Consider the following 26,103-nt stretch of genomic DNA (forward strand, 5'->3'; position numbering starts at 1 on the left):
ATAATATGTATGTGTAATAAAATCAAATTAATTCATTGTTTTATCTTATGATTTTGGAAGTAATCAATCATGTTGAAGTGAATTAAACATTTTGAAAAAGACTTACTGTTTTTTCTTAAAGCTGGTAGGTGTGTGTTTATCTTAATAATAACCCTTTCAATAAACTACTGAGTGGCAGATATGTTGCCTATTTTTAAAGTACTAGGAGGGCATCAAACAAAATGATATTTCTCCTGTCACCTCATGTATCTTTTAATGTCATGATTCTTCTCAAAATATATTTGAAGACTGGTAAAGTGATTTAATTTACATTGATGGGATAGTGTAGTATGTGTAATATACTAGTGTTTTTTTAACATTTATTCAAAATCACTTCTAGGTTGCACAACCTTGAGGCAAGCGTCAGCAAATTCAGTGAATATAGGCTCAATCATATATTCTTTTATAAGAGCATCAGGATGTGAAGATTTGTCTAATAATTCTAACACTTCCCGAAGATAAGGATTTTCTAAACATTTCTTCACTTCGGCAGATTTATCTGTAAACAAAATTTTAAATAAATCATGCACTTGCTTAATACTATAATCCACATAAACATTAATTTGAGACCAATCCTTTATCAACTGTCAATAAGTGTTCTCATCCTTTTTTTAAGGAAATAATGGGAAGAGGAAGTGGATTTCATGAATCACTTTCGCAAAGGAAGAGGAATTATTTTACATACCCAATAATAGTAATTTTTCTATTGGTACTGTGTCCTCAGTTGGATATTCATATTCTACGGCATTATGCACTACGTTATTTTTTAGTTCTGTTACTAGAGTAGGAGCAGAACATGGATTTTCTTTGTGTAATTTATAGCAGCCTACCGAGCAACTGAAACAAACCTTAGTCATAGTTTGCTTTTCATATACTGTAATTTAATGTCGGATAACAAATATTCCATTTAATAAAGTAAATAAAAAACACAACTTACTACGGCTGACGGCATGTTGGACATTTGTATTTAGCATTAAGGCTGCATTGTATGCAAATCATTTTTATCTGAAGATCTTATATAAAAATATTTAAAAAATTAAGTTAAAAAATTTCAAGCTATTAGAAAAAAAACGAGTTAATAGAATTACACTGCGTATGTTTTCAAAACAATGGATGACCACGTGATATCGACATGACGTTGACAGCCATCAAGTGACAGTGACAGCCAAGATTTTTTTCTCTTTTTTTCTTATCGCCTATGGCTCAGGCTATAGTCTTTCGACCATGCCGCCTAGTCTTTCGTAGAAAGACAGCCAAGAAGTTTTTAACCATAGATTATAGTAAACTTTTTAAGAATGATATGCACACTGTTGTCACAACATGATGATATTTACTGGACCAGGCAGACCTGCGACTGTATTGCCTCTGATGATGATTCACACTCTTGTTCACGGCTCTTAAGCTTATCAAACAAGTAGCATTGTTTTTTGTTTGAATTTTTGGCAATATGCAGTTATTTAAACCATAGCGTGATACGATTAGATACTTTTGTTTTTAATTCTATTTAATTCATAATAAAACACATTTAATTCTTTTGTACTTTAATTATGCTCATAAATATTTACAGTCACGACATACAATTCATATTTCCATCAAAATACAGCAACATTTATGGACTTTAAATAGATAATTGTACACACCAAAAACTCATAAATTAACTTGATTGTACTTCTACTGTCAGCTTCAACATTGGTCAAAACAGTTACCTATATGTCAAAATTTTCACATATATTTCTATTTAGTACACAGATATTTGTTTATTTTACGGAATATATATATTTTAATTTCTAAAATAAATCTGATAATAAAAATTAATTTTATTACTGTTTTTTTTTAATAATTAAGCAACAAACACCAATCGCCAATGCTAACAATTCCAACAAGGTAGTTTAATCATAACCACAATGATTTATTTTTAAAAAATCCGTCTAAAGTAATAAAGGTTAAGAAAATCTAATTATTATTTACCGAAAGGACGGATCAGTGGACGGAAACTGGCGTTTCTGTCAATAAGTGTCCGTAATATTAATAATAAGATTTCATTCACTATTACAATAAAATAGGCATCTAATACGTTTAACAAAGACAGTGATAAATGACCGGTATATTTGGCGAAGGCTGATTGGTTTAGAATTTAGATCGAATAATTTTGTGTATAAACAATATTGGTTTTAAATTAGTTGGTCTTTTGGCGTTTTAACCTGTTATATTGTATTTGTATTTTAAATTGTAGGTAGCTGAGTACTATCAATTAATTGCGATGTTAAATTCTACTTAATTTAAGTAGGATTACAACGCAATATTCGGCAGTATAACAATTTACCTATATTCGAAGAAAAAGATAGAAATTATTATCTTCGTAATCTTTCATAATTTGTTATTATGTCAGCTATTAAAATAGCGCATTTACTATTTATCCATAACAATAATATACTAGGAAAATACTTAACTATTATAAAGTTTACACTATTAATGGCAGTTTATAGGTACGATTCATTCGGATACGTACAAAAAAGGCGCACAGTCACACATAAAACATCGATATAACAAAAATAGGTAATACCAACATCGATGTCTTAATTATAATCTTTTAATATATTACAGTTTATAATTCGTGGTGTGTCGGTCTGTTGTCTGATACGTAGTATGAGACGTCAGGCGCTGTTGTGCCGGCGTCTGCGGCCGCTAAGGACAGGTAGCGCGCTCTTAAATGATGCGCCGAGGCCTTGGGTTGTCTTGATCGTGTGAAAATGCCCTTTTTATTTCCACCTACTCGGGTTATTGCTGAAAAAATACATCACTTGTTATCTTTGTACTGTTAAAATGTAGAAAAACTTTAAAATTTGACTCTGTTTTTTGAACTACGAATCTTTATTGCATATGCTGTCGCCTAGCAACCAGGCTTTTAATCTATTAACCAGAAAAAAGTTATAGGAAGTTGTTAGGTTAGGATAAGATCACATGAAATTGGTTGAATTTGAAATTGTTTTGCTGTTGATTTGTTAGTCTTTCGCCTCGTGTCGTTTATATATAATACTTACTCTGAGCAGTCTTAAAGTCAGCGAAGTTCCAAATAAATTCGCCTGCAAAGAATCCAGCTTGTCGCAACTTGTCGAATGCCTTAAAGTGCTCCGACATTAAGGCTACTTGATATTCCTCCGCCCATACGTACTCTGGAATCTAAAACGTTTTTCTATATTAATGTTAATAAATTTTTAGATTGCGCGGAAATTCATCATAGGATATAGTAAAATTACTGAAGTTATATCCGCAAATAATCTGACTATTTTTCCTCGTAACATGATCCCAAATATTTGAATGACTCATTTATTTGATCACCGACACCGATTTTCCATTATTCGCCTTTCACCTTTTTAAAAAATCTAAAATGGACTTTTTTACACATAAATTGTTAAAAGATTGAAAAGGATTTGTTTAATTTCCCGCACCACATCTTCTAAATTCTAGTAGTTAAAACCATGTCTTACGAGATGCAACCCCGCGATGGTGTCAGCTCCGTACTCCGTCATGATGACAGGCTTGTTGTGTTTGAGATGCCAGGCGTTTGCCTCGTCCACTACGTTGTTGGTGATTATGGAAAGCGAGCCCGTCGACGTGTACCAGCCGTTGTAGCGGTTGAAGCATATCACGTCCAGATGTTGCCCCTGAATAAAGTCATTTTAATTAATATAGTTTTCATGATGCACAAAATGTTTTTATTTAAAAGTTAATGTTGCTTTGGTGGCATATAAAAATATGAAATAATATTTAAAACGTTAAATGCAGCTTGGATTTTTTCAAACTTTCCATTCGTGCTGTGCGGATTGTTTTACTCCTCTTTGTGAATGAGACGTTGTAACGACCGGTTGCTTGTTGAATCCCTTGCCGATTCAGATATTAAACCTTTTTTTTTGTTTGGATTAAAAAATACGTATAGATTTTTGACTTACGGCTCTGTCGGCTACGTAGTGTTGAGAGATGGCAATGGTAACAGGTCGTGACAGATCCATGGACTTCACGTGACGAACTATTTCGCTGTAAAGCAAATTGCATTTAAAACAAACATACTAGAAAGTTTAATTTGAATTTATTAAAAATTCTACACTAGGGAATGTTAGCATTTATCGTAAGTTTTTTGAGTGAGATGTAGAAAGTGACAATCATCAAATAAAATAAAAATTTACCCAAAGTAAGCATCAGCGAGTCGGTTTGCGGATCTGGGCTCGTTGGACACTGACCACATCACCACACTGGGGTGGTTCTTGTCGCGCCGGATCAGCTCCGTCAGCGACTGCTTGTGCTTAGTCAGCAGTGCTTCGGAAAATACACTACCAACATAATAACAATATTTAAAAACTGAGAAACAAAAATCCAAAAACGTCTTAATATAAATAGTTATAGCTAGCTTATGCAGGATTAAAAATGAAGTATGTTAGAGAATATTGAAGGGATTCACTTTATTACTTTGATGTTAGACATAGCCCACTTTCGCATAAGCGTTTTTTTGCGCCGTGTTGAAACTCGTTCAAATAAAATAAATGCATTTCCATGTGTCTATTCGTACAGCAATGTATTTTATCGCGCAGTGTTTCATTTTCAGCATTAGATGAAGGAGAAAATACTAGAATTGGTACCATAGGTATGAACGTTGATATTGCTATAGCATTCAGTAACCCACTTCCTCATTACTCATAGATTTATTTAAGTACTGGCTGTCGCCCGCGACTCCGTCCGCGCACAGTTAAAAAAAAATGAAAAATAGATGTTGGCCGATTCTCAGACCTACTGAATATGCTCACAAAATTTCATGAGAATCGGTCAAGCCGTTTCGGAGGAGTACGGTGACGAAAACTGTGACACGAGAATTTTATATATTAGATATTTCTTACTCTGTATCAGCGCCAGGACATTCGTCGATGATCATGATGCCCTGGGCGTCAGCCAGCTGGTAGATCTCCTCAGCGTAGGGGTAGTGGGATGTGCGGAACGCGTTGGCGCCCAGCCAGCGGATAAGGTTGAAGTTCTTCACCCACAGCACTGGATCCCAACCTTTACCTCGTAACTGTGAAATGATATTATTAAAAATAAACTATTTAAAACATTCTAATGAAAAAGGTTCAGAGAAAATAGTAGCGGAATATTTTTTTTGGAAATTACGAACTTTTGGAAACTGCTACTTACATCAGAATCTTCGTGCATTCCGAATCCTTTCAGATAAATTGGTTTGTCGTTGATAAAGATGGTCGTGTTGCTCCAAGTGACAGTTCTTATACCAATTTTTTGATTGTACGTATCAATCGTTTCACCTTGAATTCCAATGAGACTGACCTAAATAAATAAATACAATAAACATTATAACTTTCTGTATTGATTGCGGAATAGGTTATCGAAAATGGTAATACGTAGGGAAAACCTGTATTTTGTATCGCCAATATGTCGTTTCACAATTAAATAAGTAGTTATCTGTCAGTTATCAAGACAGAAATTATAATAGGACTATGATTGAGATATTTCTGAACTAAAGCAAGTTTTTTTATATTGAAAAAGTTAGCGCTTGACCACGATTCCACCCGATGAGGTGATGATGTGGTCTAAAGATGGTAGGCGCTAGCTTTGTAGATGCCTATTCACTCTACTCTTGAAAGCCCCCACATCGTAGTTGGACGGAAAAACTGACGCCGGCAACTTATTCTAACTTATTTTTAGGTTATAGGTCAAGTTACTATGTTATCATAAGAAAAAAGTCTAAGTCTAAATTAGGGATGTAAATGGACTGTTTCAAGTAGACAAAGTCGCCAGCTTCAAGTTGTCGGCGGACCACTGTTAGCGTTCACCATACACGGACCGCACGCTGCAGTCGCCGCAAAAATATGCTGACCGCTTAAAACTTTCGGTACCGATAGCTTGAAGCAGTTCGTGTGCATTTAATTTCAGCGATTTAACATATAATAATAATTAATGTTATACCCACCCTAAAAGTGTACAAGTATCCAGGATTGGGATGCATTAGGTAAGGCCACCAGAAATGAGCATTGCCAATCTCTATGAGTCCAGCGCAATCGTTGGCCGCCGCCACCTGTGAATCGTTCTTGTCCAATATTTGAATCAAACATTCGACAGAGCCGCCATCGCTCAAACCTTTCTGTGTCACATTGTACACAATGAAACCTGTAAATAAAAATATAAACAATTTAATTGAATAATTTATACAGTGTAAACTCTTTATAACGAAACTAAAGGGACTGAGCATTTTTGGCGTTATAGAGAGTTATCGTTATATGGAGTGAACAAAAAAAAACAACCAAATTAACAAGATAACATAACATAAACAATAATACCGATAATAAATATTTACTGTCTACAAATATGAACACATTTCTTCGAAATAGAGAATGGCGTATAGCTATAAAGAGTGTTTCAATATGTGGGTTTTAACGCAAACGAAGTTGGGCTCACTTCAACGTTACAGGGAGTTTATTGTTATAAAGGATAACGTTATAAAGAGTTTACACTGTATTTAGTAGATACACGCTTTCCGTCATTTACGAACGTATATTTTCTTATCGGCTAGTGCCACCAACACACTTGACAAGAAGGTATACGATTTCATACGAAAAAATCATAGTGGCATTGAACGTGTTAACGAAATATCAATGTGTTGGACTAATTCCTATCCAGTCTTTGCATAGCTTGCTCAGTAACGGGCATCAATCTTTAAGGGCACAATTAAATTGCGACAGCGTAAGAACTGGTCCTTAGTCTACTATAATGGTTTTAGTTACAATGGATTCAAAGGCAGCGCTGTATAAATGGGTCGTACCGTTAGAGTTCGTCATTGTACCCGCTGATATCATCTCGAGCACATTGTTGTGATGTAAATACGTACAGTATGAATGTTTCCATTCTAACACCACAGTACGTGTGTACTATCCTTTGTACAAGAGATTCTCAAACTGTTTTTATCTCGTTGAACCCTTTTAATACTCTACCGGTTTCAGTGAACTGATACTAGATTGTTGAACTTGTGAAACCTTAATTTCATTTCTAGCCATCATTCCATCGTTCACCCTCGTATTGCGGACCCACCTGGACCACTTTGGGAATCACTGATTTATACGCAAATATAAATAATTGTCACATTATCTCTGTCATTTATCAACTCGACTTTCAGTTTCGACCTGATTACTGGGAAAACTGTGTTTTTTTTCATGGAACTATGATTCAATTAGTTACATCATAGTATGTGAACGTTTTTAAATAACACTAGTGGTTGCCCGCGACTTAGTTATAAATGCACTGCTACTGCATGCAAAATCATTATATTCTCACTGATCGTAGGTTTCTAAGACCCAAATTCCAGTTTAAGACATATTTTAATATCTGTTTTGTCAAAGATAAAGAGATTTTGGTCTTAGAAACCAACGGTAAGAGAGATCGTGTGAGAATGTTAACAATCTTACCTGTCAGTCCTTGTATATCAGTGTTAACTATTACATCATCGATATATATCTGCGGAGTCGAATACAAGAAGACGGATCGGTGTATGCCCGCGTAGTTGAAGAAATCGAACGTATACGTCTGCTCCTGTTTCACTTTGTTGATGCTGTAAGATATAATGTCCTTTACAAAATTGTGGTTTAATTCGTGCAAAACGTTTGATTCTATAGCCTGTTAGGAAGTTTATTAAATGAAGTTCTAACCTCAATGCAAAATATTGGGATCCCTATTGAATTCAACACACGATTGTTTATTTTTTATGGATATTAAGTTTCATCCAAACTTTAAGGGAGGTCGCAATTCAATGGAAACGAGAAATTACTTTTACACATATCACTGGATGAGAATATTATTTTTTGTCTATGGAAATATTTATGAACATTTCAGTGTTCAAATTGATGATACAAAACATGTCTGTTTTTGATAAGTGTCTTAGTATCTTACTAGTCTTAATCTTATTAATATTATAAATGCGAATGTTTAGATAGATGGATGTTTGTTTGAAGATATCTCCGGAAAGGCTCAACGGATATTGATGAAATTTGGCACAGATGTAGAATATAGTCTGGAAGAAAACATAACCTACTTGTATGCGGCGACAGCTAGAAGCTTTAATAACATAAAAAAAAATTCAAACAAAATGCACTAAAAAGAAACAAAATAATGTCATGAAAACTCTCTAAACTCTAGTAGTTAGTAGTAGGGGCTCAGTTTTCCGCAACTCCACGACAAGCGCGTATTTTGGGTGTCTCTAAACTCTAAAGAAAGTTCTCTTCTTTCTTGTAACATGTCTATATTGTATAATTATTGTTATTTCGCAGTCGGTGTCGGCCGAAGTAAATATATGAAATTTTATATTTGAGATGTATTAGACATACTTACGTTTATGTCCCTACTTAGGCCGAAACCGACTCCAAAATAACAATAATTATACAATATAGACATGTTACAAGAAAGAAGAGAACTTTCTTTAGAGTTTAGAGACACCCAAAATACGCGCTTGTCGTGGAGTTGCGGAAAACTGAGCCCCTACTACTAACTACTAGAGTTTAGAGAGTTTTCATGACATTATTTTGTTTCTTTTTAGTGCATTTTGTTTGAATTTTTTTTTATGTTACTTTTGAGTGCATTTTGTTTGAAATTGGTTTTTTTAGGTTACTTTTGAGTGCATTTTGTTTGAAATTGGTTTTTTTAGGTAACTTTTGAGTGCATTTTGTTTGCGATTGTTTTTTTTTGAAGTCGGCTATTTTTTTTTCTTAAAATTTTTGTTTTATTTCACAATTTTTAGTGAATTTGAAGTTCAATTACAAATTTCCTTAATACATATAAAGACATAAATAAGACAAATAAAGAAAAGGACTTTCCTATTTGATATGTGTGTACTTCAATTCAAAAACTAATTTAGAATGCAGCAGATAACCACTTATCCTTTAAACAATGAAATAATTATCAAAATCGGTATACAAATTGAAAATTACCGAACTAATACATCGTAGCCTGCCTTTAATTTTGTCCAGCCGCGCGCCGCACTAGCATTTTTCGAATGCGCGTAGTTTTTAATTATTTAATATCTCCCAAACTATTGATCAGAATTACATAGTTTAAAGGCTAACGTAATCTGCATTTAATACTCTAGCCATCAAACATATTTATTTGGATAAGGATTCATATCGAATATAATATAATAGCGCCGTAAGCTTACGACGCTGTTTTTCTTGTGCATTTTAATCGAAGTTTGTTCACAATAACATGGTTTTTGTGAGACATCCATAGATGATAGATATATGCCACCGAAGACGTTTATTTAGCAAATTTAAGGATGTATAATTACTCCATACATCATTTTTATGTAAGTCATATAGTTTGACCTACGTAAGCCCAGAAAGCAAAATTGTGCTTTTCGTGTAGCATTTTTCGTTTCCGCGTAATTTTATTCTTACGATATCTCCTAAACTATTAGACAGAATGATATAGTTTCAATTGCAAATATAATCTACATTAAATTCTCTTGATAATGAACATGTTTATTTACATAAGGGTTAATACTGAACTCGAATAATAGCGTCGGAAATAGGGCATGAATTTAATTGATGTTTCTGAAGATAAAAATGGTTATTGTGAGAAAACTATAAAAGATAGATATATGCTATCGCGGACTTTTATTTAGCACATTTAAAGAGCTTCAATTCGCCATACATCATTTTTATGTAGGTCCTATAGTTTAGCCTACGTAAGCGCTGAAAGCAAAAATGTCCCTAATGTTCGCAACAAATTTTGAAGCTATATTCAAAATCTACTAGTCTTCTAGTTATTTTAAAAAAAAAACAAAAAAATGGGACCCACCTGCAAGCACTTCCTTTCGATTAAAATATTTTTCATCAAAATCGGACCACCAGGGGCGGAGTTTCGCGGTAACACACATAAAAAAAAAAAAAAAAAAAAAAAATACAGTCGAATTGATAACCTCCTTCTTTTTGAAGTCGGCTAAAAAGGTAAAATTATTTACATAGTACATCGAGTGAATATTATAATAGCTATTGCAAGTAAAAATTTTTTAATTCAAAATGTCACAGTAAACAAATTCATAGAGATTTCTATACCTAATCTTTATCGCTGTAATAAAACAGCCGTGTTGTTCGAATGAACCATAAAAGTAACACGGGATTTACCTATTTGCGATAAAAATGTTATGAATAATAAAAATAAATGTTTATTTCTGTTGTGTTTTTATCCGTCTTTACAAATAAAAAATTAATAGAAAAGAAGTAAAAGAAGATTATTTTTTTTATTATCGTCAATAAGATGTTTTCAATTTATATATATTCTAGCTGTCTCCGACGCCGTCCGCGCAGTTAAAAAAACATAATAAGTAGCTTATGTGTTCTTCTAGACTATGTTCTACGTCTGTGCCAAATTTCATGAAGAACCGTTGAGTCGTTCTGGAGATACCTTCAAACAAACATCCATCCATCTAAAAATTCGTGTTTATAATATTAGTAAGATATATCTGGAAACAGCACGGTATATGCTCTTCAAAATTAGCATTAAGTTAGAAGGGTAAAAGACAAGAAGTTGTGACATTTTACAATTATTCCAATTTTAATTACATTACGCTGATACTGCATTGCATCTGAAGATTCTTCCGATCGAATTATAAAATAGCCTTATGGTATATAATACCTCTGTTACAGCGAATAACTTATGATTTTATTATTCAAATTTATTCATTTACTTTTATTTCCAAAGTCGACTTAGTTTAAAAAAAATAACGATTATATCATAGGAAATGAATAAAAAAATTATTAAAATTGGTACAACTGACTTCAAATTAATTTAATTCGCTTTATCTACGTATATAAATTAATTCCTACTTCTAATGCTTTCTTATAAAACAATCTAAACTGTCTACCATAGAAGTATATAGAATAGATTTGCCATTGTCTGTCATGTCAGAACACAAAATTTTAATGCCTTCATCAGTTTACATTGAAATTGTGTTGTAACTTAAAAGGTATGTTTTAATTTTATTAATGCCTAGGCAGTAGGTCAACTGACCCTTATCGTTTACTATTGCAATGAAAAGTAAACAATAAAATACAAGTAACGGTTAACAAATAAGAATGCAGCGAAGTGTGAAACGTTACACAAACACATTAAGTATGGCCCAACGTGTCTAACATGCAGCTTTGTTTATGCAATTGACCTCATCAAGGATACGAGGGATTAAATGGTCAAAGAACTCATTGTATTATTGAACATTATTGTATCTTTCCTCTTATAAATGTTTAATCTTACATTGACCACCATCCTTTTTTCAAACGTCGATTACTGTCACATATATAAGTTAAGGGATCTTCAGTCAAAACTAAACATTGGTTTATGCTTTTTTGTTCTAATGACGATATTAATTGATATGATCTTGATACTTTTTGCAAAGCGATTCAGAACACTTTAGAGACTCTTGTAACTTTGTTATAGTAATTTCTATATGACTAGTATGACTTACCCCACAAATGTGTCCCTAATACTGCCTTGCGGGACGGTGTCACTTAAAAGTGTGTTGTCAACCACCACAGTGAGCAGGTTGCTTCCCTTTTCGCAGACTACATCCGTGATTTCCACTTCGAAGGGTAAATGACCCATTTCATGGTATGTCACCAACTTGCCATTTACCCACTGCAAAGAAAAAAGTAATAAGTATAAAATGTTCTTAAGGTTAATTGTTACGTTTTACCTAAGCTTCGAGTATATCATATTTATACCTAAATGCAGTCAAAAATATTAATTTCGCTTATCATAATATGAAGACCAAATTAAAAAATCTCGATCTAAACCTTCCTATATCTACACACACTATTCATCAGGCCGGTTGTACTGTGCGCCGTGTACCGGATCTTTTAAACTAAGTTTGGATTTGCGGCACACTCGGAGAATAGCAAAGTTCGTCATTGACGGACTACGTCACGGAGTAGTGACACGTTAAAGGTGTATTCGGTAAAGAATATACAGTCGAAATCTGCTGTTCGAAATTGCTTGCAAGCTTTGTTAAGTAATTATCATTTCTGGTTAATACCAAAATAAAATATATTTTTTTACAACTTGAGCTTCAATTGTTTATCATGTAGTACTTGGTCTTAAATAATAATTGGGAGCAACATCGATTCAAAAACAATCTTACTTTTGCATCGCGAGCGCGCTTCTCGAGGAATGAGATAATTTCTTTATCAGCGGCGTACGCTCGTTTCTATTCACATGAGTTACGCAAAACGAACTCGACTCTCATTATCTCATTATAGAAGTACTAAAGTTTTTCTCTCGTATTTGTCGTAACTTTACACGTTATAACACTGCATTGATATTATTGTAACTTGATTCTTAATTTAAAACTGCACTGATTACGATGGAAAAAAATGTCATCTGTCTTTCTTCACTTTTCTATATATAGTTATAATTGAGTGATTGAATTTTTTTTTTCGTTTTTTACGTTACATATCGATAAAATTAATAATTAAGTTTTAAAATATGTAAAAAAAATAAATATTATTTTTTTTTCAAACTCCCAATTGACATTCAAGTAGATACAACGATTTGGTTATAACACCACACTTCAGATGTCTAGACTTGCGTTTAGACATCTTATAGGTTTATGTATGTTCAACAAGTCCTAAGTAATTAGATAAATAATTACACAGAACTGAAGGTCCATCGCTAAATCGCTAAACCATTATTATAGTAAAGTAATGCATTTACAGTAATGCAGCTTTCATTGGTTCATTGATCGTCGTATGCATCACATAAATCGTGCGTGCACTTTAGAAGTGGGCAACCGCGAAATGATTTGTATTCGATTATAAACGAGGCATTGTGACGCGTCTCGATATCGCCGCACTGTCCCGTAAATTGCACTTTACGATCAACCCGCGAACAGCACTTGGGAATATAAAATCAATGTTGCTCTACTATCTATACCTATGTAAAAGAAATTGTCTGATCCAACTATTAAAGTACTTACAACTAAAATGCGGTCTCTTAGAACTTTGAATGTATTTTTTTAAATGCTGCATACGAAAAAGATAGGATTTATTATTAACTCCTTCTTTGAGACTAGAAATTAGTTGTTTTTAATCTAAACATCTAGTGATAAACAGTAACTATCTATGGCGATACCTATAAGAAAATGCAATAAATACTGGGTCATCTGTTATCGAGGTGATTGATACGTTTAGCTCGCGGCTGGCGGCTGACGGCCTACGTCTCACGAGACAACTCAAGTTTGCAAAATTATCCAATTGTCCAATTGCCTGGCGATATGAATGACGCGGACACCTCTAGTTTGAACTACACCTCGTTTGTCTCGCATCACGTTTTTTATGTTACCCTAGTACTCACAATGAATTACGCCTTGGAATAATTTATTAGCTTATTTGCTACATTAATATAATAGTTATAAGAGCAAACAAAAAGTGTAAATAAAGCTTCTCAGACAAAAAAGAGAAGAAAAAAGCTTTAGATTATACTTAGAGTAGGGACTATACTAGAGACGAAGCTAGAGTAGACCAGAAGGACGTTGCTTAACTTTGCTTTTGACCATATAAAATAAAAATGACTGTAATTAACTTAATGTTTTTACGTTTACGGCCTATTTTATTAATACTCACAACTTGTGCAGCGTAGTGCACGCTGCTGAAGCGAAGCCAGATGCGCTGTTTGTTCTGCTGCCAGGAGGAGGGCACGTAGAAGCGCCTGTCGTACCACACCAGCCCAACATGGTCCCTTAAAGACGCGTCCTCTCCTACATCGTTGTACGATGAAGGTACGGGCATTGGGATCACTGGACCTGACTGGGATAAGGTTATATTCATGTTAAAATTAAATTACTGATTAGATTGCTAGAACAGCACGCCAGTCATGCATTGTATTCTTCGTGCCGCCTCAGTTAAAAGCAAATCTAGAATATTAACATGAGCTTCCGCATGGAGAGAGCCTTCCAAAAGATATTAACATAAGTAGAAAGTTATAAAGGTTTTATTATTTAAAACTCTACTAAAAGACAAATATTTGTATAACTATTCAAGCAGTTTTATCAGAGTAGTATTACCATATCTTCAATGCTTGTAGTAGTGCAAAGTACATCGATAACATGATTGACATAGCAAGTTTGAATTAGTTTAATCCACTACGCCTACTTATTGTTAGAGAAAAGTGAGCCGACAGTCAAGAGATTTACGGAATGGACAAGTAAGGGACTCATTACTTACAATGGTATAATGTTATGTTGGATAGGTAATTATAGATTCTCATTGCCGACAAAGAACTTACGTACTTGTACCCTTTCATTCAATTAGAAAGAAAAAGATTCAAAATTATTTTTTTATATATTGATGAAACAAATCAACTCAATAGTGACGATACTTTTAATATTTTTTTATGATGCGGTATCACAAATTTTAATTTTGCAAATTCATTCGATCGTCATGTCGGTATATCGAAGTGAGAATGCATTACAAGTTCTTTATGGATAAAGACACGATGGTCGATGACCGCAAAATGTTTCAAGCATATATTTTGTACCATGTGGAATAAGTCTTAATCCGCCGTCACACTATAAGATATAATTATATCTAGAGATATTAAAGAATATCGTTCACCGTATGCTGAAAAGTATTTATCTTTGTATATATGTCTCAAGCTATAAATATTTTTACCGACAATTACCGAAATTGGTCGAAAGGCGGTCTCATAGTGTGAAATCCTAATATATTTTTCGGGACATATTTTATCCCAACGTGTGAAACCAGCTTTTAACGCCAGCTCTGGCGGATACGATCAGTATCTATTAAACAAATAATATTTTTATTTGTATTTTGTAGTTGTTGATTTGCCTTTTTTTATTCCACAATTTGACCTTATTATTGTCCGATGAGGAAAAAAACGTATATTTTTGGAACTAATGAGCTTTACATACATAATGCTTTGGATAAATGAGTACTAAACAAACAAAACTAAACCGCAGACTACGCAAACATCACACTACCTAAATCTGGGAGTGTTAAAAACCGTTTAGGAAAGGTGACTTATATATAACCTTACATTTAAAAAAAATGAAAATCATAACTTGCAAAGTATAGTATTGATTTCGATGACATTAACTAATGTTTAAATGAAATTCAATGGGCAGCAAAATGATGACAAATTCATGATGATGAATTTGTCATCATCTTCCTATTATTCTTTCAGTTATTACTTTTCAAAATCATAGAATGATATTTATCATTTCGTACCAATCCCAATTATAACTAAAGAAAAAAATACCTTTTCTAGATCCTGTTCATACCATCCATTGCGATAGCCGTACTCAGGATCTGTCGGAGACTTTCTAAAGTTCCAAATTCCGTCTAAAGTCATCATATCTCTTGTGTCAGTTGCCTGTGGGTACAGTGCACCACCAGTGTTCGGTTGTGCTCGTCTCTTCTGTGTATATGTTATCTCATTAGAGCTGGACGATCCGGGTACAGTCGCGTCGACAATGATGACAGATAATGTCGATATTACTAAAGCAGTAATTTTTCTTAGCTTCATCTGTAACAGAAGAAAGGATAGCTTAATTTCAATGTAATTTTTTTGCTTTTCTATTTTCATAGGTTAGAATCAAACGCATTGTTGGTAATTTAATTATAAACAAAAGCAGTTATTTCAAAAACAAACTTCTTTGACACCATCCTCATATATCAAGAGATACGATAAACATAAAGTTTATAGTATTTAAGATTACTTTAAAAACTAAAAATGAAATTTCTGCATTTGTATTGATATAAGTGACTCCATTGCAGAGAAATCTTTTTAAATTTCGAAGATAAATTAAAGTTCTAAAGACGAGGATGCTATTTGAGTTTTTATTTTTTGTCACTAAAAAAAGTTTTCCGCACAATAATTGTGGTGGTCCACCACTGGTGGAAAAGAAAGCAATTGCTTTCATCCGCTTGAATATTCGCGACAGCATCAGTGATTTCTTTCAACGTGCATAGTGAAGAGATAATTAGAATATTGTGCTGGTTGTACTAGCATGTGTTGCTTTCTTTAGTCCTTGTAAAAATTGACGTTATGATAAAAAAACTCTCCAATAAGACTACTTAGATTGTCGTATTTTATTAAACGCATAGACTAAATTAATGAACAGCTTACAGTAAGTTATAATTATGTTAGTTCTTGTTAAATGTTATTGTATTGTTAGTGTTGTTTATTCTCGTTACAGTAGTAGTAAGCCGTTATATAACAGTTTTCGTAACAAACATGCAACGTAAACAACATATAAATGTTAATTGAAAAGGACATGTAAGAGATTTATTGATCAATATTCGTGTGGATATTTAATTCTTTGGAAAGTGAAATATCCGAGTGTTTACTATGCGCGCCGTTACCCGCCATCGTGCGCTGCATGCGATCACAAGATCTTAATTCGATAGGATAGTGATTTCAAATTCTCTTGAAATTAGGAACAACTAGAAATGTCTAATGATTCCGGTAAAAGTCTAAATTCAATAGCCTAATAGCAAATGCTACGCTTTTATTTTCTATGTTTTCTCACCTTTAATTCTTATGCTTACGAGTATGTACAACATCAATGATTTTTGGTTGATTTCTATCTTCAATGGATCGTTTAATATTTATATGCAGTAAAAAAATGCCGGACATACTTATTATTGCAGAAATTGTTACTTACATTTATATCCTTATTTTGAAATGCACGTGATTATTTTAACTTATGTTGTTATGTCGATGTTCAAGTCACTAACTGCGATATTTAGCATAATTGGCAACTTATAAGGTGAAGTTTAAATTGAAATGATAACACTATCAGTAAACAAGTTTAATTTAACAATCTCTATTCATGTTTTAATTATTTGATGTACAAAATGTACACATTTTAAATAGTTTTTATCGGTAATTTTTTGTTAACAAACGAGTTTAATGTGTTTCATCAGTGTTCACCTTCCGAAGTCGAAACATGTGTACGAAACTATAATTTAGGAAGTGACAATATGTTGGACCAAACAAAAGACAAGAGTAAAGCCTATATACCAAAAAGGCTACCTGAACTGGTGGCGAAAGTTAAACTAAACTATAACAGCTCACTAGCGCCCTGCCAATGTCAAAAAATGACATAAGATCCTATTTGTTCTGTAGCTGTCATGATTTTTTTTCAACAAACAACCACCATAGGACTCACCGGTTCAAAATCCTTGTTTAGCTATATGCATAGGAAATGATAAAAATAAAAAAAACAGAACAAGCTACAGTACGACAAAAATCTTGTGACACTTTTCTGACGTTCAATGGGAAGCGCTAGTGAAGTGTAAAATTTAGTTTGACTCAAGCCCACCGGGTCAGAATTGATTCACGTGAAATAATTCGATTATTTGTATTCCCCGGATAAGCTTAACAACTACATAATAATTTTTTAATGTTCTTTGACTAATATAATCGCTTCTATATAATATATTATATCAGGATATATTTTTTTGTACTTATGTATACATATTTAGTGGGACAAATATCTAGATTTTACTAAAAAAAACCGCTCTATTTGTTAAAAGAAACGTCATTGTTTAACCGAGTATTAAAAGTACTACCATTTACTAATAAGCTTCCTAACAGTTTTGTAAACAAAAAGTTTGTAATAATTATGTTTAATTTAAGCGGATACGGCTTAATGAATATATGGAACATGTGGTCAACAAACATATGTACTTGCATTTGCGCACAGCAATTCATTGCGACATCTGTTTTCTAACGTAAAAACAATGGTACTATCAAACAGTGTCTGCTAAAATTGTTCTTGTATAAACTTCGAATATTGTAAAAAAGGTAATTTTTTTCTACTAGCGCTCACGCTCGTTCTTTCAGCGCAGAATTAAAAAAATAGTCTATAATGTTCCCACATGCATCAGCCTACCTTCTTGTCAAAATCGGTCTAGGCGTTTCTAAGATTACCCGAAAAAAGCGGCCTTGTGGACAGACAAAAATTTAAAAATTGGTTTTCTTTATCAAAATTATGTAATTATTTTTTCGACATTACATTCAGACACTCCAATATTATTTATATGTGTAGATAGATTTGTATTGTTTGTCAAGAAAAACTCCAATTCATTGCACAGTGAATACTTTTATTCCATTTTCAACATTTCTAACGGTCAATTCCACTAGACGACTTATCACATCGACGGATATCCAACGACTGGCCGAGCTCCTGACTCAATAATCAAACGCTGTTTCAACCCCACCACTCTCAATCCATTCGCCGGAAGTTGTCACAAAAGAGTGGCGGGGTCGAGCAGTGCTGCCATCTAAGAAAACTAAAACTACCTTTTATAAAATTATTACATTCGGCCATCCTACGAAATGTGTAGCCTCCTGGCACACTAAAACATCAGGAACTCTGCCAATTAATTACTTACTAACTTAAGTTACTTATTATAATTTTGAAGCCAATATAATAAAATCTTAATTTAATTTAACAATATAACTATAATACAATATTATAAAACGGTATAAAAGTATCTATTTTCCTCATAAAAGTATTCAACCTACGTAATAATTATTAGAGACTCAAGTAGAAGCTCTTATGAAAGATTTAAAATCGCAAGTCGATCAATCTAACCAAGAGCTTGATAAAAGTCTAGACTTCCTAACGGACCAATTAAAAAACATTGAAGGTAAGTTATCTACGTTAGCTGAGGAGGCGATCTGGAAAAACGGACATCGCTACTTGAAGAGCGATTAGATACTTTGGAACGTTTTCCTTTAAAAACAGCCGTTGAAATAAGAAACGTCCCTGGTAAACAGGCAGAATCCAAATCCAATCTCCTACAAACTTTTGAGCGCCTAACTAATACTTTGGATGTTCAAATTGAAAAGAATGAGCCGACTCCACAACGTCTACAGTCGTTGTCGAATTTACCAATACTTGGACTGAAATGGATGTGCTAGCGTCTGTCAAAAGCACAGAAAAAAAGGACTGACGAACTAAACTCCAAGCAACTTCCTTTCGTCGGAGAAGTCATTCCAGTTTAAAAGTTATAAAGATTAAAAGAGATTAACAAAAATTAGAAGAGTACATTTTCTCGCCAGAGAATTAGCAAAGGCAGAAAAATACGCTCACAGCTGGGTTAAAAATGGTAAAATACTTTTACGAAAAACAGAAGGGCCATTGTCATTAAAAACGAAGATCAACTACATTCATTACGGACACAAAATAAAATATTCTACGTAGTACAAATATTTAAACACATTTGTATGACATATACCGTCCATAATGTTATCTTGTTTGTTCATTTTATAAATGTAATATGTAGACACACTTTACTAAAACATCAACAATCCTAAAATAATACAATTAACTGGCAACAATCAACTTACTCTTATCACACATACTACCACCGCATCATAGAAGTGTACAATGCCAGGCATACTTATAAAATTCACCTTAGTTCCCCAATTTGTTTATCATACAAGTATGCTAACCTTGAAATTAATGTTCCATATTACGGTTGCTTAATTTGTAAATACTGGTACTGTGTAAACATCAACACACTGTACGGCTTATTACTACTACTATTCGAGAACATTATATATTACCCATGTACACTAAATTTATGAAAAGTTACAATAAAAGTTGCAATATACGTGTCATATTACTAATGTACAATATCTTATATACAATGATATAAATATCAATTTCACACTATCAACTAACATTATTAAAACTCATGACAATAAAAATACAACATCATTCCTCCAATAGTGTCAACTTCATGAAAACTGTTATTGTTACTTAACAACGAAGCACGAATTTTGTTTACAAAATCAAAACATACGTTTTATCAATTTAAACCTCTATTAATATGTCGTATTATGTATACACATACTAAGGCACTCTGATGTTTTACAAAACAAACAGCCCTAAACGTAGTACTTATATCCATTCATTTTTTTTGGTAGGAGTACTAATGTACCCTTAATTATATCCGACATACAAATAATGTACCACACAATCTCAATAATTAATGATAACATCGACAACATTGTACCATCTAAGGCACAAACCTGCACATCTGAAGAATTCAACTCGTTAATAAAATCACCAACACATAAACTAAAGATTCTAACACAGAATATAAAGAGTATATTGTGCAATTTTAACGGTTTCCTATTACTTCTTTCCAGAATAGCAATAAGTCCTGGCACCATTATTTTATTAGAATGCTGGCTTAACAATTCTTTATGTATCCCTTAAATAAAGGGGTACAATACTAGTAGTCTAGAATTTAAAAAAAAACAAAATGATGGCATAATGATATAAACTAAAAACTATTTACACTGTGATTCCTTTGAACATAAACTTTCAGATGCTACCTGTATTATAACAAATAAAAAAATGGTATTATCCTAAAGTCCATTAACAGATCGCAATCATTTCATAATGTAATACCATTCCTTAAATCATGAGAAGAACTATTAATCTCATGTAAGAATTATAAAAAAAACATCGTAATAACAGGTGATATGAACATAATGTTCAAAATGCTCTCACCGACCACGATACCATATTCCTTCCTAGTCATGGATACTAACCAAACAAAACCCTTTTTCACTATCACTGTTACCAAGACTAATTACAAAGAAGTTTCTGAAACAATCAAAGCATCAGACCTCTCAAAAATATTTATTACTGCTGATTGTAACTTGGCCACAAACTATCTTTTAGATAATATATCTAAACCAATTACTAGACACTAAAAAAAACTCTGGATCTTGACAGGACTATTAAGGTGCATGAAAAATAGAGATCGAATGCATATGAAATTACGAAACCAACCTGTTAATGTTATTTTTATTAAGACATATAAACGTTATAGAAATCACTGTAAAACCCTTCTTAGAAAAGCAAAAGCCAATTATGAAATAGAATGTCTGAGGGAAGCTAGTAAATCGAAAAATATGAAAATAACGTGGCGAATCATAAACGAAATTACACATTTTAAAACAATTCCCAAGGTATCACAAGATCTTCTAGAAAACAACAACAACTATAAAAAAAAAGCAGTCAACGATGTGAATAGTTATTTTGTTAATATAGGTAAAGTTCTCGCAGAAAATATTGCTCCCGACACTGATATAAGTAATAGTCTACAGCCAACTAATACAACACTAAATTCCGTGATCCTAACAGATGCCGATATACCTGAAATTCTGAACACCATTAACGCGTTAAAAATCGATAGCTCCATGGGCTTGGACAATATTCCCTCCGCTGTACTACGCCAAAATAGTTACTTACTTGCACCAGTCATAACACACATTGTTAATCTTTCCCTACAGTCAAGAGTCTTTCCTAAATCTCTTAAACATGGCAAAAAATACCTATGCACAAAAGTGATGATAAAATGATTGTTGGTCTACAGGCCCAATTCCATATTAACATATTTATCGAAGGTTTTTGAAAAGATAATTAACAATAGATTGGTCAGTTTTCTAGAACACAACAACATGTTCTCTAAAAATCCATTTGGCTTCCGAAGAAATAGGTCGACTTCAAATGCTGTACTAACATTAACAGAATATGTCGCCAAAAACTATCAGAAAGAAGAGTATTGCTCTATTTCTAAATCTTGCAAAGGCCTTTGACACTGTGCCAATGCCGCTACTTTTAAACAAGTTAGAAGGTCTTAAAAACAAGGAATCAAAAATGTTCAACTTAACCTTTTCAAAGACTGCCTCTCGGATAGGACACAGAGCATAAAGATAGGACCTCATATAAGTGACCCCTTAACTGTTAGCTGTGGTGTTCAGCAGGACAGTATACTAGGGCCTACCCTCTTTCTAGTTTATATAAACGAGCTTTGCAACCTCCCAGTCGATCGCGGTATCATTATCACTTATGCTGATGATACAGTTTTAGTTGTCCAAGGAGACACCTGGCCTGAGACTTTTGCATCAGCCCAAGGAGCGTTTAACAACATCTCAATGTGGCTCAGAAATTACTAGATTAACATTAAATATAGAAAAACAAAGCATGTAACATTTTCCATTAAGAACCCGCAGAATTTCGAGTCCCTCTTTCTACTTGCACACACCTCATCTACCTGCCAAAACAGGTTCCCGAATATCATGTGTAAATGCCAGACTATAGAAAAAGTTACCTCAATTAGATATCTTAGCGTAATCAATTAACTCAGCGAATCAGAAAATTAACTGCAGTTTTCAAAACATCAGGGTTTGTACATATAAAAGACATCATTAAAATGTTATATTACTCCCTATGTCAGTCTGTGCTAAGTTACTGTATTTCGTCTTGGGGAGGTTCAAATAAAATAAATCTTTTTCCACTCGAGAGAGCCCAACGCGGTATACTAAAATGCAGCACAAACCGCCCATACAGATATCCAACAGCTAACCTGTACAGGGAATGTAAAGTTCTTACAGTAAGGCAACTATATATACCGACTCTTATCCTTCATCATCACTCATCAATTACATACAATCACGAGCTAATCTTCATTCAACGCTCCGCACATGTGAAGTGCCAAGAGTTCATACTACGTTTTCCGGAAAATTTTCATACTTCTTAAGCCCAATCTTACCTCTTTCAAATGCAAAAGATATTATTTCATATTATACTCATTGATTTAATTGTATAGAACCTTTTAATCCTTGATACAAACATAGAACTTTACTTTTATAAACGTACATAAACATACACACATTTACTTTTATTCTCACTTGACGACGTCGAAGTAGATGACGTCGAAGGAGCTCTTTTCCTCTTTACTTTCCTCCGTTTTGCGTACTTACGCTTCCTTGGTAGAGTTAGCGTACCTCCAAGGTAGCGTACCTCCAACTTAGTCATCGTCTGACGTCATATCTAAATGTATTAAATCCCTGGAATCATGTCTCAATCTCTCTTATTTACATCAAAGTTCAGTCTCAGTCAAATTTAAAGTCATTCGTTTCCTACGGTCCAGCGAGCATCATTGCTCACTCAATCATTAAGTTCAGTCGTTTCTTACAGTCCAGCGAGCATCATTGCTCACTCAATCATTAAGTTCAGTCGTTTCTTATAGTCCAGCGAGCATCATTGTTCACTCAGTCATTAAGTTCAGTCGATTCTTACAGTCCAGCGAGCATCATTGCCCGCTCAATCAATATCCAGCGTACATCATTGTTCGCTCAATCATTATAAAGCGAACATTCATTGTTCGCTCAATCGGTATCCCAAAAACATGATATTTCTCCACTGTTTAATCGTTCGAAGCGAGTAATTTCAATAGACATAAATACAAAAAAAATAAAAAGTAAGTAAATGATTCACACACAAATAAAGTTTCATACATAATAAAATAGAAACCTCTATTATTTATTTCCCTGTTGGGGGGTCTCGCTTGTATAACTATGAAATCATTACCCATATTCAATTTCCAAATATCCCGTAAAACGTTTAAAATTCTAAAGAATTCAAAATAGGTAGTATAAATAAATATAAATAAAGAAAAGTGAAAATACGAGTTAAAATCACATTCGATACTTATAAATCAATAAGTCATTAAATAAATACTATTTTTAATAATGACGTAAATAATGATCTCAATAAAAAGTCTTTGTAACACTAGCTTTTACTCGCGACTCCGTCCACGCGGAATAAAAAATCGAAAACGGGGTAAAAATTATCCTATGTCCGTTTCCTGGTTCTAAGCTCCCTGCCCACCAATTTTCAGTCAAATCGATTCAGCCGTTCTTGAGTTATAAATAGTGTAACTAACACGACTTTCTTTTATATATATATAGATAGATAGATAGATATAGAAGATATGCATAATTTGTATTTTTGGAAAATAGACGTGATCAAATGCAGTATGACAGTGTCATATTTGTGCCGTATCGAAAGTAAAATAAAAAATAAAAAAAAATTAACAAGCGTTATAGCTACTTTGTACTTTAAAGAAATTTTTTTTTTAATGTAAATTAGTATTTAAAATTCTGAGGGCGTTCATACCTGGATTTTTATATCCCACTTCTGAAATGTCAAGAAAAACTCCAATTCATTGCACAGTGAATACTTTTATTCCATTTTCAACATTTCTAACGGTCAATTCCACTAGACGACTTATCACATCGACGGATATCCAACGACTGGCCGAGCTCCTGACTCAATAATCAAACGCTGTTTCAACCCCACCACTCTCAATCCATTCGCCGGAAGTTGTCACAAAAGAGTGGCGGGGTCGAGCAGTGCTGCCATCTAAGAAAACTAAAACTACCTTTTATAAAATTATTACATGTTGAAATAGAATTGTATGCAGTTAATAAGAATATTTAAACACTACAACTTTTTTATTGTTTCTGTGTACGCAAAAAGCTGCTCTTAGTAATGTGTTGGCATTTACGGCTCTACTTGTCTAAACACCTACGTCAATGATAAAAATCTCGGCATGCGGATATCGCTCAAATTGTCTAGAACTTGAATTTATATACCTTTACTGTATTCAAAAAAATGTCCAGATTTTCTGGTAGTTCAATTATGAATCTAAAGTCACTACCGTTATGTATTATCACTTGTATAGTTCATTAAACTAGATTTTTTGGTACGATTGTTCGATCCGAAACAAAGACAAAGCCCGATAGAAATAAAACAAAGATTGATATTAATATTATTGTCAAAATAAATGTGTGGTATTACAATCTATACATATGAATAAATTTGGTATGTCTGTATGTAATATCAAGTAAAAAATGTCATGTTTTGTACGTGATGCGTTGGTGATAAAGAAAAACTAATTTTTAATTTTTTTGTTTGTATGTCCGTCAGTCCTCAAGGCCACGTTTATTTCGGATAATCTCCGGAATTGCTGTATCGATTTTGACGGGACTGTGACGGGAAGGTAGTTGCTGGCTTGCATATTATAGGCTAAAGGTTTAACAGTGGTAGATCCCGCAACAAAAATATTTGTTGGGTGCACGAATTGGTCGGGTCAACCGGTGCAATACCACGACCACACAGAAGACAGATGTGAAGTGGAAGCAATATCGCGTTTCGTCTGGTAAGTGGGGTCCCGGAGGCCTAATTTTAGTCCTCTTTCCCTTCCCACCCTTTTCCTATTAGGGAAGGATGGGAAGGGGAAGTGGATTTGGCGGAAGAGGGGACGTATAGGAAGGGGAAATATCCTCTTTCTGGGCGTCCCCTTCTCCGTTGATTAAAGGTAGGCAACGCATCTACATGTGCGGATGTCTATGGGCAACGGTCGCCTCGCTATTTCGGTGAATTCAGGTGGCCGTTTGCTCGTTTGCCACCTTATGATATAAAAAAAATACATTATTTTAATTCTGAGCTGACAAAGTAGTACGCGACCGCTAGTATATTATACAAGTGTTTCTATATACAGTTCTATAAATACCCAGTTAACAAATATCTGTAGCACCTTTATTGACATTGTAAAGATATAAGCGATATTTAAATTTTAAATTCAACGATCGAATTCTAACGAAGGTCAGTTGTGTATGTCTACGCTCCCACGCTCAACAATCGCTTATTGTACGCAGATTTTAAAATACTTATCTTAAATACATCTCAATGTTATAATTGATGGATAACATGTTTCGGTTTTGTCTCTATTATGTTTTGATATTGATAGAAGTCAAGATAAAAATATCACAGTACTATGCCAATATTTTTCCACGAGTTAAGTTATTAAGATTATTAGTAAAACTTTTGAAACCATTGTAAATACCAGTGTAATGTAAATAAACACACTAGTTTTAGTAGATGTACATTTAAAGTTATTTTTAATAAGTGTAGAATCGATTTTTTTTTTCAAAATGTCCTAGTCAAAGATTAAGTCAGTTTTTATTAACGTTCTTTATATTCATGTTAGAATCCTATCATCATTTAAAATTGTTAAAAGTATAATTAATTAATGAGAAGTGCCAAGTTCGATAAATCAATCTATACAAAGGTCAATAACATCGTTGTGATGTAATTGTTCAAATATAATTATGAAGAAAACCGATGTTATG

At 33.4% G+C, this 26,103-nt stretch overlaps 2 protein-coding genes across 3 annotated transcripts in view; both read right to left on the minus strand.

Annotated features, from left to right (window-relative positions):
- Nucleotides 1–322: 322 nt before the first annotated feature.
- LOC106717800 (zinc finger HIT domain-containing protein 3) lies at nucleotides 323–1,175 on the minus strand. Its single transcript, XM_014511719.2, has 3 exons — nucleotides 977–1,175; nucleotides 725–876; nucleotides 323–538 (listed from the first exon to the last, which is right to left on the minus strand). Exons 1-3 carry the CDS (start codon nucleotides 1,036–1,038, stop codon nucleotides 360–362), a joined length of 393 nt encoding a protein of 130 aa, XP_014367205.2. The 5' UTR covers nucleotides 1,039–1,175; the 3' UTR covers nucleotides 323–359.
- Nucleotides 1,176–2,549: 1,374 nt separating this feature from the next.
- LOC106717805 (beta-glucuronidase) overlaps nucleotides 2,550–26,103 on the minus strand; it is a 33,302-nt gene continuing 9,748 nt past the window's right edge. The window contains exons 2-13 of one of the 2 annotated variants that reach the window (XM_045680526.1): nucleotides 15,349–15,615; nucleotides 13,695–13,877; nucleotides 11,543–11,712; nucleotides 7,500–7,642; nucleotides 6,011–6,207; nucleotides 5,221–5,367; nucleotides 4,929–5,101; nucleotides 4,224–4,367; nucleotides 3,990–4,074; nucleotides 3,528–3,704; nucleotides 3,081–3,219; nucleotides 2,550–2,823 (exon numbers count right to left, since the gene is read on the minus strand). In XM_045680526.1, the coding sequence (XP_045536482.1) occupies nucleotides 2,645–2,823; nucleotides 3,081–3,219; nucleotides 3,528–3,704; nucleotides 3,990–4,074; nucleotides 4,224–4,367; nucleotides 4,929–5,101; nucleotides 5,221–5,367; nucleotides 6,011–6,207; nucleotides 7,500–7,642; nucleotides 11,543–11,712; nucleotides 13,695–13,877; nucleotides 15,349–15,615 (2,004 nt within the window). In that variant the 3' untranslated portion in view covers nucleotides 2,550–2,644. The remainder of the gene's footprint in view (nucleotides 2,824–3,080; nucleotides 3,220–3,527; nucleotides 3,705–3,989; nucleotides 4,075–4,223; nucleotides 4,368–4,928; nucleotides 5,102–5,220; nucleotides 5,368–6,010; nucleotides 6,208–7,499; nucleotides 7,643–11,542; nucleotides 11,713–13,694; nucleotides 13,878–15,348; nucleotides 15,616–26,103) is intronic. The other variant, XM_045680525.1, reaches the window with a different exon arrangement.

This window comes from Papilio machaon, chromosome 13, assembly GCF_912999745.1.
Source record: "Papilio machaon chromosome 13, ilPapMach1.1, whole genome shotgun sequence".
In the NCBI taxonomy this organism is placed as follows: Eukaryota; Metazoa; Arthropoda; class Insecta; order Lepidoptera; family Papilionidae; genus Papilio; species Papilio machaon.

What these genes read in the sequence shown, in the direction of transcription:
- LOC106717800 (XM_014511719.2), bottom strand. Translation starts at nt 1,038, where the DNA reads ATGATTTGCATACAATGCAGCCTTAATGCTAAATACAAATGTCCAACA. An exon ending in CCAACATGCCGTCAGCCGTA is followed by an intron (nt 877 to 976) that starts GTAAGTTGTGTT and finishes GGTTTGTTTCAG; the next exon opens with TTGCTCGGTAGGCTGCTATA. An exon ending in AGAAAAATTACTATTATTGG is followed by an intron (nt 539 to 724) that starts GTATGTAAAATA and finishes TTTTGTTTACAG; the next exon opens with ATAAATCTGCCGAAGTGAAG.